This window comes from Bos indicus x Bos taurus, chromosome 21 (assembly GCF_003369695.1).
Source record: "Bos indicus x Bos taurus breed Angus x Brahman F1 hybrid chromosome 21, Bos_hybrid_MaternalHap_v2.0, whole genome shotgun sequence".
NCBI lineage: Eukaryota > Metazoa > Chordata > Mammalia > Artiodactyla > Bovidae > Bos > Bos indicus x Bos taurus.
In genome coordinates this window covers 29152635-29169630 of record NC_040096.1, presented here as the reverse complement: position 1 = coordinate 29169630, position 16996 = coordinate 29152635, and the positions used below count along the sequence as shown (strand labels likewise).

The 16996-nt window shown below is 50.5% G+C and overlaps 1 protein-coding gene across 4 annotated transcripts in view; it reads right to left on the bottom strand.

The window, feature by feature from the left end:
• Positions 1–16996, bottom strand: part of PCSK6 (proprotein convertase subtilisin/kexin type 6) — a 169915-nt gene that overhangs the window by 13890 nt on the left and 139029 nt on the right. For 2 of the 4 annotated variants that reach the window (XM_027520640.1, XM_027520643.1), the window contains exons 14-16: positions 5485–5664; positions 5326–5364; positions 322–424 (exon numbers count right to left, since the gene is read on the bottom strand). In XM_027520640.1, coding sequence (XP_027376441.1) covers positions 322–424; positions 5326–5364; positions 5485–5664 — 322 coding nt within the window. The remainder of the gene's footprint in view (positions 1–321; positions 425–5325; positions 5365–5484; positions 5665–16996) is intronic. The other 2 variants (XM_027520641.1, XM_027520642.1) reach the window with 1 other exon arrangement.

Below are 16996 nucleotides of genomic sequence, written 5' to 3'. Positions count from 1 at the left end.
ATGCCATGCTCAGTATGACCCACTTTTGTTTAACACAATGGAGAGAAAAAGCTTATGAACATAGCACAATGCCACCCATGGCCTCTGAGTTCTGTCTCAGTCACGAGCTATTCATGTGATGAGAACAGAAGGCTGCGAAGCATAAACTTTTCAAGCAGTGACCCTCCAGGTGACCTCCCTTCAGGGTATGTGGCTGTGACCCTCAAAGTGACTTCCCTCCAGGGTGTATGGCTGTGACCCTATATGTGACCTTTCCCTTCCAGGTGGTGTCGCTAATCCCTATGTAGGAGCCGGACACACAGCTGCAGCCTAGCCCTTTACCTGCTGGTCTTGACACTCCCCAGGCTGAAGTGGACGCAGTTCAAGCACTGGTCTGCACCGGGGCCATCACAGCCTTTGTCCCCACACTCCGGATGGCACACACCTTAAAGAAACAACCGTTTCCTTTCACCCACAGAGATGCTGTCTCAGTCATGTTGAACCCCCAAGAAACCTGTGTCTGGGTCCCACAGGCCCCTGCTGGGCCAACACACCCATCCTGTAGGGGACCCGCCTCAGCTGAGAACAGAGGGTTTGATGACCTGAGATGGGGGCTGCCTGAAGACAAGCAGGAGAGCGGTGGGCAGGGATCCAGGACTGTGACATTCTAGTATCCTTCCTGTGGCAAGGTCACGATGCTGGGCTGGCCACCACCCCCATCTCCACCATGAAGGACCACATGGGCAGGGCCACATGGGCACCAGTCACCACCCCCATCTCCACCATGAAGGGCAGTGCAGAGTCACATGGGCACCAGTCACCACCCCCATCTCCACCATGAAGGGCAGTGCAGAGTCACATGGGCACCAGTCACCACCCCCATCTCCACCATGAAGGGCTGTGCAGAGTCATGCGGGACAGCTGTGACCAGGCAGCCACTTTCTGATGAGGAATGAAGGAAAGAAGAGGGGTGCACCATGCTGCCTCACGCAGTGATGGAGCTGGGCAGGTCTCCATGGCCCGAGTGGATCTGGGCTGAGGCCTGCTTGGCTCTCCCATCTTGACCTCAGAGGTGCCCCCCCCACCTTCTCTCCGTCCCCAAATTCTAACTCTGAGAGCTTGTGTGTTGCTGGAACTGGGGCAACCCCGCAGGGCCTGACCTGGTCTCCCCTCCACCTGTGCTTTGGGAAAGAGACCAGCTCTTTGGTTCTGGCCCTAGCACTGGGGGCCCCTCCACAGGGGTCCTCCTCACCTGGCCACTGGGCTGAGCTATGGTGGAACCCCTCCTCCCGTCTCCTCCCCACCTCCCCCATCGTCTCCACTGGGAAGTGGCTCCAGAAAGCCTCCCCATGTCGGGAGGGGCCTGGTGGGGCATTTGAAGGCTTTTGAGTCCCTGGAAGAGAAAACAACCAACTTCTACAAGGTTTCAGTTGTCGGAGAGGGTGGGGAGTAAGTTCAGAAGCAAAGAGGAGGTGACTAGCCGGTCACCAGCATTTCACAGCCAGAAGGGAAAGACACAAGGGCTTACTCTGTGCAGCCACAATGGGTCTTTGCTGAGGGCACAAAGTCCCCTTCATTCCTCTTTAAAGGGCCTCCAGACCTTCCTAGTGTTAGACTCGCTGTATTTGGCTTTCCTCCCCCAAGGTTTACCGTTGTCAGCATTTCCAAAGTTTTCACTGTGGGTCCCACCGGGAACCCCTTTCAAAGCTGTGCTCATCCCTGGGGGTGAGCTAGATGGCTCCTCAGGGTCTGGGGGCATGAGGCTCCCCTATCCCTCCCTCAGCTACAGGAAGCTGTTGGATTTGGGCGTCAATTTGCATTTGAGCTGACTCTTGTCTGCTCATCCTTTTGTGGCATCCAGCCCTCCCTGCAGCGGCCTGACAACCTGTGGCCTGGGGTCACCTCCCCCCAAGGCAGGAGAATCTCCTGTGAGAAGTTGAGAATAACTTTCTTAACCCTAAGGAGAAGTGTAGGGATGGGAGGAGATAGCCCACACTCCCCACTCTTTCCCAGCCTGGGAGATGGAGCTCCACAGGGCAGGACCTAGTCTAGTAACCATGTTGGATGCCAACTTTCTGGCGCCTGAAAGGTGTTAGGACGGCTCAAAGCAGGTGCTCAGTAAATACCTGCTGAATGGCTGAGGGTGAGAGAAGGGACGAAAGAGCAAGGCAATGGGATACTGGGGCAGCCCGGCATCCTCCTGTCCACACACAGAATGTCCTCAGATGTCCCAGAATGGGGAAGCCTTGGGGGAGGCCTGGTGCACTCAGTCCCCTCTCCCTGGGGCCTCTCTGCTGGTGAGAGATTAGTCAGGGACCCAGTGGGGAGCCCCACGCTAGGTGGGGGTTGCAGAAGCCTGATAGGGCACCCAGGGACGGCAAGTCCAGTCACGCACAGGGGCGGGGGGTGGATAGCCTTGTGCCAGGGAGCGCGGTGAGACCCTCCCAAGCAGGGTCCTCCGGTCTGCATCTGTGAGCCCCCTCCCTGTGCAAATCTCTTCTTGGATCACCCTGAATAGCCCAACAGGAGGGTCATCCCTACCAGGAATCATTCCTGAACTCTGTCTGCCAGCTGGGCTGCCTGGTCCCACCCCCACTGTTCCTCAGATGCACCTGGGTTCCCTTTGGCTCAGCTATACCCATCTTCTGGGTGGGTGTGCTTATGCCCCCTTTCCCTCTTCTATCCAGGAGCCTGAACGTTCCTCAGAGACCCCTCACTTTCTGTCTCACCTCCCAGGGCTTCAGCCACAGGGCAGCATGACACTCTCCCCCCAGCTCTGCAGCCAGCAGGATGGTGGCCACCCACTGAGAAAATGGAGCGTTTCCTGCGCTATCAGTACACAAGGAGGTCACAGGCATCAGTGACTCTGGCCTTCCAGGGCAGCCAGGAAGGAGGAGAACCTGGGCCATCTGGCAGCCATAGGGCTGCAGCCACTCCCTACAGGGAGCCCTGAGGAACTCAGGATGTGACTGCACAGGACAGAGACCCCAGACAGCTGAGGTGCATATGGAAGGAGAGATTTCAGCGAGCACAGACTCCTGTATCGTCCCATACACAAAAGGCAGATGCGAGAGTCTGGGCTCACCTGGTGGTTCACACAGTAAAGAATCTGCCTGCAGTGCAGGAGACACAGGGGACCTGGATTCAATCCCTGAGTCAGGAAGATCCCCTGGAGAAGAGAATGGCAACCCTCTCCAGTATTCTTGCCTAGAGAATCCCAGGGACAGAGGAGCCTGGCGGGCTATAGTCCATAGGGTTTTGAAGAGTCAGACATGACTGAGCAACTAACGCTTTCACATTCATTTTCATTCATACAGAAAAGTGCTAACTTCCTTGACTTGGGATATCTGGTTTTCTTTAACTCACAAAAATATTTTTGATGTTCAGACTGCCTGCCCTTAGTTGCAAACTTCTATATAACCTGGCTCCTACCCCTCTCACCTCCTCAGAGCAGTTATCTCAGGGTCACTTGAGATGCTGCCTCCCAGGCTTAAGTCCTAAAAGCTTCCCTCGAATAAAACATAACTCACCTTCTTGGTTGAGACTATTTTTTAAGTTGACACCCCTCTGCAGGTGCTGGACTGACACTGGCTTATTTAAAAACTCTTTCCTGACTCCTGTGTGCAGTGAATCCAGGATAAAATCATACGTGAGCAAACATTAGAAAGCAGCTGGGGATTCTCAATGGCTCTGTCCTTACGGGCTTAGGCCTGAAGGACCAGGTATATTCAGTGAGTCTCACAGTCCTTGCCCTTCTCACCACCCAGAAGCCTAGCCTCCATGTCACCACGAGGCTTGAGGTGAGCACCGGCGGATCCGTCTGCAGAGACCCTTACTGCCCGCAGGCGGCTGGACCTCCTCTCTGTCCCCCTACTTACCTCCTCCCCTTTATTTACTTCTTGGCTCCAGGAGGGCTGGCCCGGCACCTGTCCACCCCCCATCACAGCACTGCCCAGTGCCCCCGCTGCCAGAACCAGGAATGAACAGGGCCCAGTGCCCCCCAGGCACCATCGGCATGACCAGCTTAGCATCTGAGAAGGCTCCCCAGTTCTCGGCCACCTCTCAAGCTCACCCCTCAGCTGTGTGAGAAACTCCACAAAGTCCACAGTCACAGCTGCACCTCACAGTCTTCCCCAGTTGGTCCCTCTCCTCCCTCAGCTTCTGTACCCGGGCTTGTCTGTCTGTGACAGAGGGGATCCCCAGGCACCCAGGAGAGGCCCCCATCCCCCAAGTCCTCACCCCTCCTTCCATGCCCCTCCTGCCCTGGCCCCTTTCCTGTTCTTCTGCTGTTACTGGTGTGCCCGCCGTACTTGCCCAAGACCCCAGGGAATCTCCCTGAGGGTCAGGAACATCCCTCAGTCCCTCAGAGACCCCTCTAATCCCCGTGGTCGGGCTCCTAAGTGGCCTGGGCTGCATAAGAATTAGAGTGACATTCCAGGACAGTGTGAGGTTAGAGCCATAGCAGATTTTAGCGGGGAGGGAATCAGTCCTTTATTAATAATTACTGAATCTTGCCACTGTTTATAAATCACAGGGGGAAACAGAGCAGATTAGTCCATACATAATTCAATGCTCCATTTTAAAGGCATGGTAGGAGAAATTTAAAATTGAATCACCCATAATTTATGCTTGATCTTTATTTGTGGAATTCTCCATTTTGTTATTTTTTTTTTCCAGAAGCTATTAGATAACTCAAAGCATCAATATTCTTAGATCTCACTCATCATTTATCAAGCAGCTGAAATATTTAGCCAAGGAAAATACGCCCAACCAGAAAGATTCCACATTTCACAATCACTGGGGTGGTTCTGAGGCAAAGGAAAGCTTTCGGCCAGGTATGCCCACAAGATCATGCCTGGCCCAGTGCCGGGAGCGTCCATGGCTGCCTAGGCTGCCAGGCCCCTGGCACGGAGCATTGCAGGCTGAGCCAGGGCTGCCCATGGGGGTGCTGCAGGAAGACCACTGGCAAGGAGGCACCCCTGCTGCTTGTGAGTGTTCCCCCGACATCAGGCCTTGACCCTGTCACGCGTCCTTCTCCAGCCCCCCCACCCTATCCCCTGGTCCTCCACAGTCTCCACGCCAGTCACTCCCCCTGGCCATGCCCACACATCCTGGCTCCTGTCAGTGCCCCCGGCCTTCCCACATCCTGGCCACGAGGACAGAGAACAGACAGATGAGAGAGAGGGTCTGGAGGCTGAGCCGGGAGCTGGGTCCCCTGAAGGAAAGGGGGTGCCCCAGAGGAGTGCCACTAGCCGGGGGCAGGTCCATGTTCTGGTGGGGGACAGGGAACCTGTATTCCTGTCCTAGAAAGGTTGTAGAGTACTTACTGGTTTGCAGCATACTTACTGGTCTGTAAAAGACTAGGAGAGCCAGGGGAGGAAGGAGCTGTGAGTGCAAACGACCACCATTACTACGACTCCCAAGCGAGAGGAGACCAGCAGCCCTAACCCGCCTGCCGCCGGGGAGTGGACAAGCAGGCGTGTCCTCCGGCCGCAGGCTCAGTACCTGTGTAGTCCTCTTCGTCCTCCGGAACCTCAGCCTGGGACAGTGACACGGCAGTCCTCGGGGGCTCCAGCTCTGAGGTGGAGAGCTCCAGCATCCGAGAGCGGGACTGGTGGGTGCTGAAGGTGGTGTAGGGGTGCTCGGCGGTGCCGTACAGGATGAGGGTCCACTCCCTCAGCTTCCCTGGAAGGCACAGGATCCAGACTCACCCAGAGTCCAGACAGCCCTCAGGAGGCCCAGGACGTGCTCCGGCCAGGGGCCTCCACTCCCCAGAAGTGCCTAGTGCAGCCGGCTCAGGTTCCCAGCCCTCCTCTGACAGCAAGGCTCCCAGCCCAGTGCCATCCCCCGCTTGTCACCCCATGCCCAGCCACCTCTCCCTCCTTGGGTGGTGGTGCAGCCCCTCCCCACCAAACGACTCCCACCCCAACAATGGGTAGCTCCCTCCCTGTCTGGGAAAATCCAGGGGATGGATCTGGGTCAGGCGGGCCCTTAGCCTCGTCCTGTGTGTTCCGACATACTAGCTAGGGTCTCCACCCTGGGTCACAGGATGGCGGGTCTTGGAAACAGAAAGATGACTGGTACCCTCGCTGGTCTGCATGTGTAGGGAGGGGGACAGGGAGCAGCAGGGACCACCCTGCTGCCTCTATGAGAGAACGAGGCTCAGGTAGCTGGATATGATCAGGTGTGAGGAGAAGGGGAACCTGGCCTGCACCGTGCAGGTGGGATCACTGATGTAATACAGCCCACAAGGGCGGGGGTAGACACGACTGCAGGCTGCCTCCCTCTCTCAACATGTGTGGCCAGCATTCGGGGCCATGGGACTGTGTCGGGAGGGTCACTGACGTCATCATCGTGCAGGTGAGGGGCCGAGGGCCAGTGTGATTGGCCTAAGGACAAGCCTAGGCTTGCGCTAACGGGCTCCGGTCACCCCAGCTGCACAGGGTTTATTGAGAAGAGGGCTGACTCCACAGGAACTGGTTCTGTCATGCAGTGGGGGACAGATCAGGACTGGTTTCTTTTACCCAGCATCCTGGCCAGATAAGGTCCCAGCCCCTGAGAGCTGCAGCCACCAAAGCCCCCAAGTCAGGCTCAGGCCCTCCCGGCCCGACCAGGATTAAAGCAGGTAAGGGACCTGTCCTGGGCTGACTGTCCCCTGGGACATGTCTCCAGAGGGTGTGGCTCTTTCCGTGGCCAAGTCCCCAACACAGCAAGTGACACTGACAGGGAAATGCTTCATGTGGGCCCAGGTGCAGCAAACACAGCCAGGCTAGGAAGCACCGTGCATTCTCAAGCCCCAGGGATCAAATGACAGCTACACCTCGCAACCACAAAGCTCTGGGCTTTGTGAGGTGCTGAGTGAGGAACACTGCATAGTGACTGCATAGGGGAGTATATGACCACAGGCAGCAACGAGGGCTCTACGAGCTGTAATCAGAGTTGAGATTTATTTCAACTTTGTATTATGTCTCTAGAAACCCCACCAAAGGCCTTGTCACTAAAGTTAGATGCTTATTTTAGGCAGAGGTTTGGTAGGACAAACAAGAGAAGGGAGGCTGCTCCAAGCTTGGGATCAGAACAGCCTGTGTGTGAGCGGGGAGAGCAGAACCAATACCAAAAAACCATGGGAACAGCTCCTAAGAGTTCTTGTCAAGAGGAGAAACCAGCTTCTTTCCTTCCTTGTGTGTCTGTAGGACATGATGGGTAGGACATTAGGGAGACTGACTGCAGCAATCACTTCTCCCTATGCATAAGTCATTGTGCTGTAACCTTATGCTTCTCAGGGCCACATGCCAATTATATCTCGATAAAGCTGACAAGAAAAATAATTCCAAGAAACCAGCAGGAGGACCTGTCTTGCAGGGAGGCCTGGAAGGGAGGCCGAGAGGGGAGGCTGGGGTTCAGGAATGGAAGAGAGACTTCATTTTTATTGTTTTCCCTTGTGGATGGTTTGATTTAAAAACAAACAAACAAACATGGCATATATTACCTTTCATATATATAAATATTAAATCATTAAGTTTAGTTTAAAAATCTATAAACAGGGACTCCACACTCTCTGCTCCCCCTGAAGGGGGCCCAGGTTTGATCCCTGGTCGGGGAACTAAATCCTATATGCCATAACTAAAGATCCTGTGTGCCGCAACTAAGACCAGGTGCAGCCAAATAAATAATTTTTTTTTTTAAACGAGATCAAACCAGTTAATCCTAAAGGAAATCAACCCTGAATATTCATTGGAAGGACTGATGCTGAAGCTGAAGCTCCAACACTCTGGCCACCTGACATGAAGAGCCAACTCACTGGAAAAGACCCTGATGCTGGGAAAGATTGAAGGCAGGAGGAGAAGGGGACAACAGAGGATGAGATGGTTGAATGGCATCACCGACTCCTTGGACATGAATTTGAGCAAGCTCCAGGAGATGGTGAAGGACAGGGAAGCCTGGCACGCTGCAGTCCACGGGGTCAAAAAGAGTCAAACATGACTTAGTGACTGAACAACAACAAAGAAACAAACTGGTTATACAGTCAAGGAAGCAAACGTGAAAAAGCTGAGGCCCAGTGCTTTTGATTTACATTTCTGAAATAAATGTGAAGGCTCAAAATCTACAAGTACAGAGGGAGCAGAGTGGAAGTCCCCCCAACCTGCCTGCCCGAGCCACCATCTCTGTCCACGGCTACTCGGCTACCTGTTTCTTGAGCATCCTTCTGGAGGTGTTTTATTCTTATCCAAGCAAACATGAATACATATTCTGCCCCGTCCCTTTTATCAACACACCTGGCAGCATATTCTGCACTTGGGATTTTCCATTAAAACACATCCTGCTGATCTTTCCATCACTGCCTCAGAGAGATGTGGCATCACTTACTAACAATGCCCTTGACAGGCATCGAAGTTGTTTTCGAATGTCTGCAGTCACAGACAGCCTATAGCCTGGGTCACAGGAGGAGGCGCCAGGCGAGGCTGGCAGAGCAAGGACCCGGCTTTGAATCCTGATTCGGCCACCTGCTAGCTGTGAGGCCTCAGGCAAAGTACTCACTCTCCCTGTTCTTCAGCGTCCTCATCTGTGAAGTGGGATCACATTAACAACACCTACTTCACAGATCGGCCTGGGGAATGAAATGACTTTAACGATGGTAGAGATTCAGAAAAGTGACTCATGTGGAAGTGCAGCTCTGTGCTCTCAGCTGCAGGGTGGTCCCTGCGCCCCCTCCCCCGACTCCACACCCATCAACAACCCTGAGGATTTAGCCCATAGCCGTGCCAGCTCCCAGCACTCTTACCATGCCCAGAGTCCGCCCTTGCTGTGAGGAGAGGAGACGCAGAGGGAAAAACCAAGCAGGAAGCAGAAGACCCACCATCCAGGTTTATAGCAGAGACCCAGCCCACACTCCACAGGACTCCATCCAGGTTTAGAGCAGAGACCCAGCCCACACTCCATAGGACTCCATCCAGGTTTAGAGCAGAGACCCAGCCCACACTCCATAGGACTCCATCCAGGTTTAGAGCAGAGACCCAGCCCACACTCCATAGGACTCCATCCAGGTTTAGAGCAGAGACCCAGCCCACATTCCATAGGACTCCATCCAGGTTTAGAGCAGAGACCCAGTCCACAATCCATAGGACTCCATCCAGGTTTAGAGCAAAGACCCAGTCCACACTCCACAGAACTGCATCCAGGGCAACAAAGACCCAGTCCATACTCCACAGGACTCCATCCAGGGTTAGACCAGAGACCCAGCCAGCCAACACTCAACAGGACCTTCATCCAGAGCAGTAGGACCTTTTAACAAGAATGTACTGCTTATTGGTCAAATCTGCACAAGGTGTGCTTACAAAAACCCAACCAGTACCATTCACTCCTTAGTTTCCAGGAAAGGGTTCTTAAAAGATGCCCTGATCCCAATGCCTTGGCTGTCTCTTCATCAGATTCCTGAGCCCCTAGAAGAAGGAAGGGCACATTTGCCTGCTCAAATGCTTGGGCAGCACTGCTGGGAGAGGAGAGGATAATCCAAGCTGATGCCCGAGGCTGCCGACAAATGGCCTTGTCTTCATTCACTGTCTTCAGTGCATTTCCTCTCAATGAACTGAGCTCCTAATAAACAAACAGGGTTATTCCTATTCAAAGAGAGAACAAGAATTAAGGCAAGACTAAGGCAGAGTTTGCCAATGGGAAAGTACCACCAATGGTATCGCTTTTCTTTTCCAGCATTTTGAATTAAGCGCTAATCCAAACAAGCTAGATGTGGGGGAAAGATTCTGTTAGATTAAGGGCTCTGAACTAATCCTTTTGAATTCCTGGCTTTTCTTCAGCCATAAGCAAAGTTATGAACAACAAAGAATTTACTAAATCTCCGCCATCCTCACACTCTTATGGCAGAAAGCGAAGAGGAACTAAAGTACCTCTTGATGAAGCTGAAAGATGAGAGTGAAAAAGCTGGCTTAAAACTCAACATTCAGAAAACTAAGATCATGGCATCCAGTCCCATCACTTCATGGCAAATAGATGGGAAAACAATGGAAACAGTGACAGACTTTATTTTCTTGGGCTCCAAAATCACTGCAGATGGTGACTGCAGCCATGAAATTAAAAGACGCTTGCTCCTTGGAAGAAAAGCTATGACAAACCTAGATAGCATTTTAAAATGCAGAGACATTACTTTGCTGACAAAGGTCCGTCTAATCAAAGCTATGGTTTTTCCAGTAGTCATGTATGGATGTGAGAGTTGGACCATAAAGAAGGCTGAGTGCCAAAGAATTGATGCTTTTGAACTGTGCTGCTGGATAAGACTCTTGAGAGTCCTTTGGACTGCAGGGAGATCAAATCAGTCAATCCTAAAGGAAATTCAGTTCAGTTCAGTTTAGTTCAGTTCAGTCACTCAGTCGTGTCCGACTTTTTGTGACCCCATGAATCACAGCACTCCAGGCCTCCCTGTCCATCACCAACTCCCGGAGTTCACTCAGACCCATGTCCATCGAGTCAGTGATGTCAGCCAGCCATCTCATCCTCTGTCGTCCCCTTCTCCTCCTGACCCCAATCCCTCCCAGCATCAGAGTCTTTTCCAATGAGTCAACTCTTCGCATGAGGTGGCCAAAGTACTGGAGTTTCAGCTTTAACATCATTCCTTCCAAAGAAATCCAAGTCCTGAATATTCACTGGAAGAACTGATGCTGAAGCTTAAGCTCTAATACTTTGGCCACCTGACGCAAAGAACTGACTCACTGGAAAAGACCCTGATGCTGGAAAAGATTGAAAGCAGGAGGAGAAGAGGATGACAGAGAAGAGATGGTTGGATGGCATCACTGACTCGATGGACATAAGTTTGAGCAAGCTCATGAGTTGGTGAAGGACAGGGAAGCCTGGTGTGCTGTAGTCCACAGGGCCACAAAGAGTTGGACACTACTGAGTGACTGAACCGACTGAACTGAACTCAAGGAGGGGGTCTTCAGATCTACAGGCAGTCGGTCAAAAGCACAGGTGATAACCCAGGCTTACAACTGGTGTACCAAGTACAGTGGGGTGGGGAAGAGGGGGCAGATAGTCTTGTGGGACTGAACCCTCAGTCTGCAGGGCTGATGCTGTTCCGTGGCAGGTGGTGCCAGAAGGGAGTTGCATTGTAGCACACCCAGGTGAAGCTGCAGAGAATTGCCTGTCCTGGGGAAAACCCCACACATTTGGGACCTGAAGTGAAGACCTCTGAGTGAACAACAGAGGCAGAGAGAGAAACACAGAAGGGAGGAAGAAGTGGGTTTTTCCCTACTCCATGTTTCTATTTTACAACACCAGCTGCAGTTTTCTTGAAATTTTCTGGTCCTGCTCTTGTTTGCTTTTGCTGCCTGAGTTGCTTCTTCCCCCCGGGGTTTGTTTTCTATAAAGTCTGTGTCTGTTTTGATGTTGCATAAACTTCTCACATGTGTGGGGGTCCTTTTCTATTTATCAGTGAGGCACTAAGAATGGTTAGAGGTTCTGCATGCTGGAATGTGAAAACACACTTTTTGTTTATTGATTTCGTATTCAGCAAACTTGCTAGCCAGAACAAAACGAGAACGGAAATGTTATCATAGCATGCCAGCTAGCTCAGATGTAAACAATGCTTGTTTTCATAGTAAATGCAAGCACTTCGCATCAGAAACAGTGGAGACGGGAAGAAAATGTACGATTTTTAAAGTGCTGAAATAATAAAAAAGAAACAGGGCTGACCCAGGATCCAGTGAAAATAACTGTTGAGAAATAGGTGGAGCCATGGCACCCTCGCCTTCATTCCTGTCAGCAGAGTCAAAATCAGCGTGTCAATAAGTAAACCTATCCTTAAAAACAAACCAAAAGATGGGCTGAAATAAAGATATTTTGAGATAAACCCAAGCAGGGAAGAGTCATAGCCAGCAGGCTAAGAAATGGAGAAGCAGCTCTTCAGGCAGAAGGAAGATGGTCACACGTAAAATCCGGATCCACAGGGAGAGCATGGGGAAGAGCAGCTTTTTTTTTCTTTCACTCAGGGCTAGGCCTCCCTCTGTCACCTCTATTTAACCCGCACTACCTGTTTGGATTGGCAGTATTTTTATAATCATCCAGTTCCAACGATCTCCTATTTTAAATTATGGTATTTTCCTTTGGCACGAATCATTTAGTAGTGTTGCTCCACTATCAAATGTATAGGCTTTTTCTAGTAACCTCTTAAGTTTTGATTTCTTACGTGTACTCTCAGAGGACAGGGTTTATATACTACCAGTCCTTGGAAATAGCCTGAAGCTTGCCAAATGGCCCACGATGTGCCCAGTTCTCATAAACAATCCACCTTGCGCTGGAAAGGCGAGTGTGTTCTTCGGTCATTGTGTGTAGGTCCACTGGTTGGACCTAATTTTCAACTGTGATGTTCAGAATTCTCTCCCTACTGACTTGCTGTTTTTCCTATCAAATGTACTTGAGGTACACTAAACCTCCCACCTTGTGTGTTAGTCTTTTTCTCTTTGGAGTTTTAACAAATTTTTGCTTTATATATTTCGAGGCCACATCAGGACCGAACCAAATCTTTTATCAACATCTGTGATCCTCCTTCCAGCTTCAGGAAGGCTTTCCACCTTAACGTTTGTTTCTCCAATGTTAACGGAACTACATCGGCTTTCTTTGGTTAGCATTTTCTTGGGCTACCTTTTACCATCCACTGATTCTTAACTTTGCAGTTTTCTTGTAGTTTAGATATTGTTCTTACATATAGCTCTCTCAGTCAGGCGCAGCATGAAGCAGATAGCATAATTAAACTCAGATAATCCAATGGCTTCCTAGGTGGTTCAGTGGTAAAGAATCTGCCTGCCAATGCAGGAGACGCAAGAGATGTGGGTTCGATCCCCAGGGCTGGGAAAATCCCCTGCAGAAGGAAATGGCTACCCATTTCAGTATTCTTGCCTGGAGAATCCCATGGACAGAGCAGCCTGGCAGGCTACAGTCCATGGGGTCCCAGAGTCGGACACGATTGAAGCGGCTTAACAACAATGAGCAGAGGCAAGGGATGATGGGGTTCCCCAGGGCTAGAAACAGAAGTGGTGCTAAGCCCACAGGTGTACTATAGCCTACAGGCAAGGGGAAGGGAGGGCGTGACCCCAAGGGATGCTGGAGGTCACACAGAAGTACCACTTTCCTCCTTCTATTCTCCTGCTGAAGTTCTCTTGGCTGAACTCCACCACAAGCCATGGGCAGAGGGTCTTTGCACAAGCCAGCCTCAAGGCAGAGTGGGGCAGATGCAATAGCAAACACACTCAAAAATCTAATCTGACAATCTTTGTCTTCTAAATGAAGCAGTCTGTCTATTTACCTTAATTGGAACTATCAACACAGCTGGACTTCACAGCTTGTTTTGTGTATTCTAGTTGTTTCGCTAGTTGTTCTGTTCTTGGTCTTTCTGGTGCCAGACACAGAAGCCCACAACATCTCCTAACATTACAATTTTGTCTTGTTGGGGGTAATTCATTAGCAATTTATGAAAGATGTTTACCTTATACTAAAAAAAAAAACAATAACAAAACCTCAAACCATACTATGAAGAAAATCAAATCACAAAGTGGGAATAAAAAGAGAATGAGCAAAACTCTAGAAAAGAAATTTAGGATTATCTTAAGGCTATATATAAGTCTTAAGACTATTTAAGTCAAATAACAGATCACAAAAATATTTATAGGAGCTATGACCCAGAAAGGGTTATTACATCTGTATTTTACATGAAGCACCTACAATAATGGGATGCTTAAATAAATGACTTCCCTAGTGGCTCAGACAATAAAGCGTCTGCCTACAATGTGGGAGACCCAGGTTCGATCCCTGGGTCGGGAAGATCCTCTAGAGAAGGAAATGGCAACCCACTCCAGTACTCTTGCCTGGAAAATCCCATGGACGGAGGAGCCTGGTAGGCTACAGTCCGTGGGGTCGCAAAGGGTCGGACAAGACTGAGTGACTAAACTTTCTAAATAAGTGATGATACTTCTACTTGGCAAGGTACTAAAAATATATATAAAATGCTGCCTACACAGATGTGCAAGTAACAAAAGGAAATACAAAGTTAGACATGCAGCACGGTTAGAAAACACTGTAAAATGTCAAGTCCAAAAAACACTAAGTGGAAATATGGACATATTGAACATGACGTGTTTCTGAAAAAGGATAAGGTTAAGTGTTTCAAACATTAAGTGCACTTGAGGGTGGGGGGCTGGGGGGAGGGGATCTGGCTGCCAGAATGCTGACCAGGGTGGCTGCACCTCTGTGGCTGATGTGACGGTGGGGAACCTGGGGATGGGGTTTTCAGGAGAGCTCTTCCTCTTCCCATATGTTTCATTGTTCATTTTCATCAATGTCTAGTGTATTATTTGTAAAAACGAAGTATTCAAGAAAAATCTCATCTCTTTGTTCCACCCGAGACCAGGAGACACAGAATGATGAATGAAGCCATGACTTGAGAACGTGCACAAGCTTGCACAACTTGGACAAGCAGAGTGTCGCCCTCCCTCTCCCTCCTGAACTAGGAGACTCAGGGGAACAATGTCTACAACGGGCCCCTGAAACAGCTGAAGGGAGGCAGAAACCCTCTGAGACCCACCAAGTACTCTCAAAGCTAATGGGGTTAAAGTGGGGCTTCTGAACATCGGTGTGTGTGGCCTCCCGATGTGCTGAGTTCTCTCCAGGCAGCAGGAGCAATCTCCCAGAAAAGGCATGTTAGTGACAAACCTGGAAGCCAGCACAGAAGGCATTGCTGGAAACCTGACTTTCTTTCTAGCTGCCAGTACAAGATAAATCGGGCCATCAAACCCAGATTGCAAAAGCTCCATTCTTCTTCTCGAAGTGAAGATTAGCTCAAAGCAGATGTCAATTCAACAGTCAATAAAGCCAACAAGAGAGTGAGAACAGCTATGCTCTCAGTAAGAAAGAAACGTATTAAAGTTACTGAACTGAAATCAAGAAACCATGGAACTTTTTATGATGAAAAAAGGGAAAGAACAGTCACATGGGAGAGACTAATTTCTTCCTCTTTTAACTGATTATTATATGGGTTATAAGTATAACCTCAGATATGCAGATGATACCACCCTTATGGCAGAAAGTGAAGAGGAGACTGAAAAAGCTGGCTTAAAACTCAACATTCAAAAACTGAAGATCATGGCATCTGGTCCTATCACTGCATTGCAAATAGATGGGGAAACAATGGAAACAGTGTCAGACTTTATTTTCTTGGGCTCCAAAATCACTGCAGATGGTGACTGCAGCCATGAAATTAAAAGACGCTTGCTCCTTGGAAGAAATACTATGACCAACCTAGACAGCATAGCAAAAAGCAGAAATACTACTTTGCTGACAAATGTCCATCTGGTCAAAGCTATGGTTTTTCCAGTAGTCATGTACAGATGTGAGAATTGGACCATAAAGATAGCTGAATGCTGAATCATTGGTGCTTTTGAACTGTGGTGCTAGAGAAGACTCTTGAGGGGCCTTTGGACTGCAAGGAGATCAAACCAGCCAATCCTAAAGGAAATTAGTCCTGAATCTTCATTGGAAGGACAGATGCTGAAGCTCAAGCTCTAATACTTTGGCCACCTGATGCAAAAAACTGACTCACTGGAGAAGACTCTGATGCTAGGAAAGATTGAAGGCAGGAGGAGAAGGGAACGACAGAGGATGAGATGGTTGGATGGCATCACTGACTCGATGGACATGAGTTTGAGCAAGCTCCAGGAGTTGGTGAAGGACAGGGAAGCCATGGGGTCACAAAGAGTCAGATACGACTGTGACTGAGCGACTGAAATGAACAGATGAGTATGCATGGCTTAAAACAGATGATTCAAATTATATGGGCTTTTGATTTAAACAAGGTTTACAGCCACAGGCACCTTCACTCACTCCCCCATCCAACAACTGCATGTTAGCCGCATTGCAGGTGCTGGAGAGGAGAGAGAGCATTCCGCTCTTTCTCAGCGCACCGGCATCACACTAGACCAGTCCTGAGGATGCCCATGATGACCACCCTCCCAGCACTTCACAGGGACCACTGGAGCACACACCCAATCTGCCAATGACCTTGTGCTGAGGCCATGTTCTCTAGAAAGCCAGAGTCTGTGGCAAAGTCTATGGGCTGGGGCTTTACCGGGAGAGGCAATCACGGGCGTAGGGGAGGCTGGGCAGGCAGGGGGCAACAGATACCGAGCTGGCTGTGTGTTCCCTGCAAAGTTGCAGGTTCTAGGCTGAGGAGCTCCTCCCCATGGGCCTTGTAGGGCTGGGAAGGGTGTGCGCCCTCTCCCTGGGCAAACCTCTGGTGCACTCCAGGTATGTTACCTGCCCCTCCAGGTAGCTAGGTGCTGGCGTGAACTAAGACCTCACCTCCGTATTAGTAAACAAAGGATGCTGCCACCATGGAGTCAGCTGGACCAGAGCGCTGCAGGAGCTCAGGATGGAGAGAACAGTTGCCCATGGCGCCCTCAGCTGCTGCAGCGCCCCCACCCTCCCACACAAGCATGCACCCTGGAGGGCTGCAGGATGAAGAGGAGCAGGGCGCTGGCCTCAGCTGGTGGGCGCCTGTGTCCGAGGAGCACCTTCAGGGAGCCCAGGGCCTGTCTCTTCCCACACACAAAAACACGCCAAGTTCCTTAACTTGAAATGACTGGTTTTCTTTAATTAATACTAATTTTTTGATATTTGGACTACCTGGATTTTGTTGCAAAAGCTCTAAAATGCCCTGGCTCCCTGCTTGCCTCTTTGGAGGTGTCCCTCAGAGCTATCTGAGAGGCAGTTCCTCAGGCTTTAGCCCTCAGTGTGTCCACTGAATAAAACCTAACTCTCAACTCACCAGGTGTGCATTTTTTCAGTTGCCACTGGAAAGCTGGGATTTACACATGACCTGGAGGTGGAGAGAAAGCAGCAGCCTTCCCATGTCCTCTTGAGCCTGACTGGCCCCCTCTCCCCCTCTCCACGAGGACCAGCTCAACAACCTGTACGACAGGGCAGCTGTGCGCCAGACACACCTTCAGCTTCCAGGAGACCC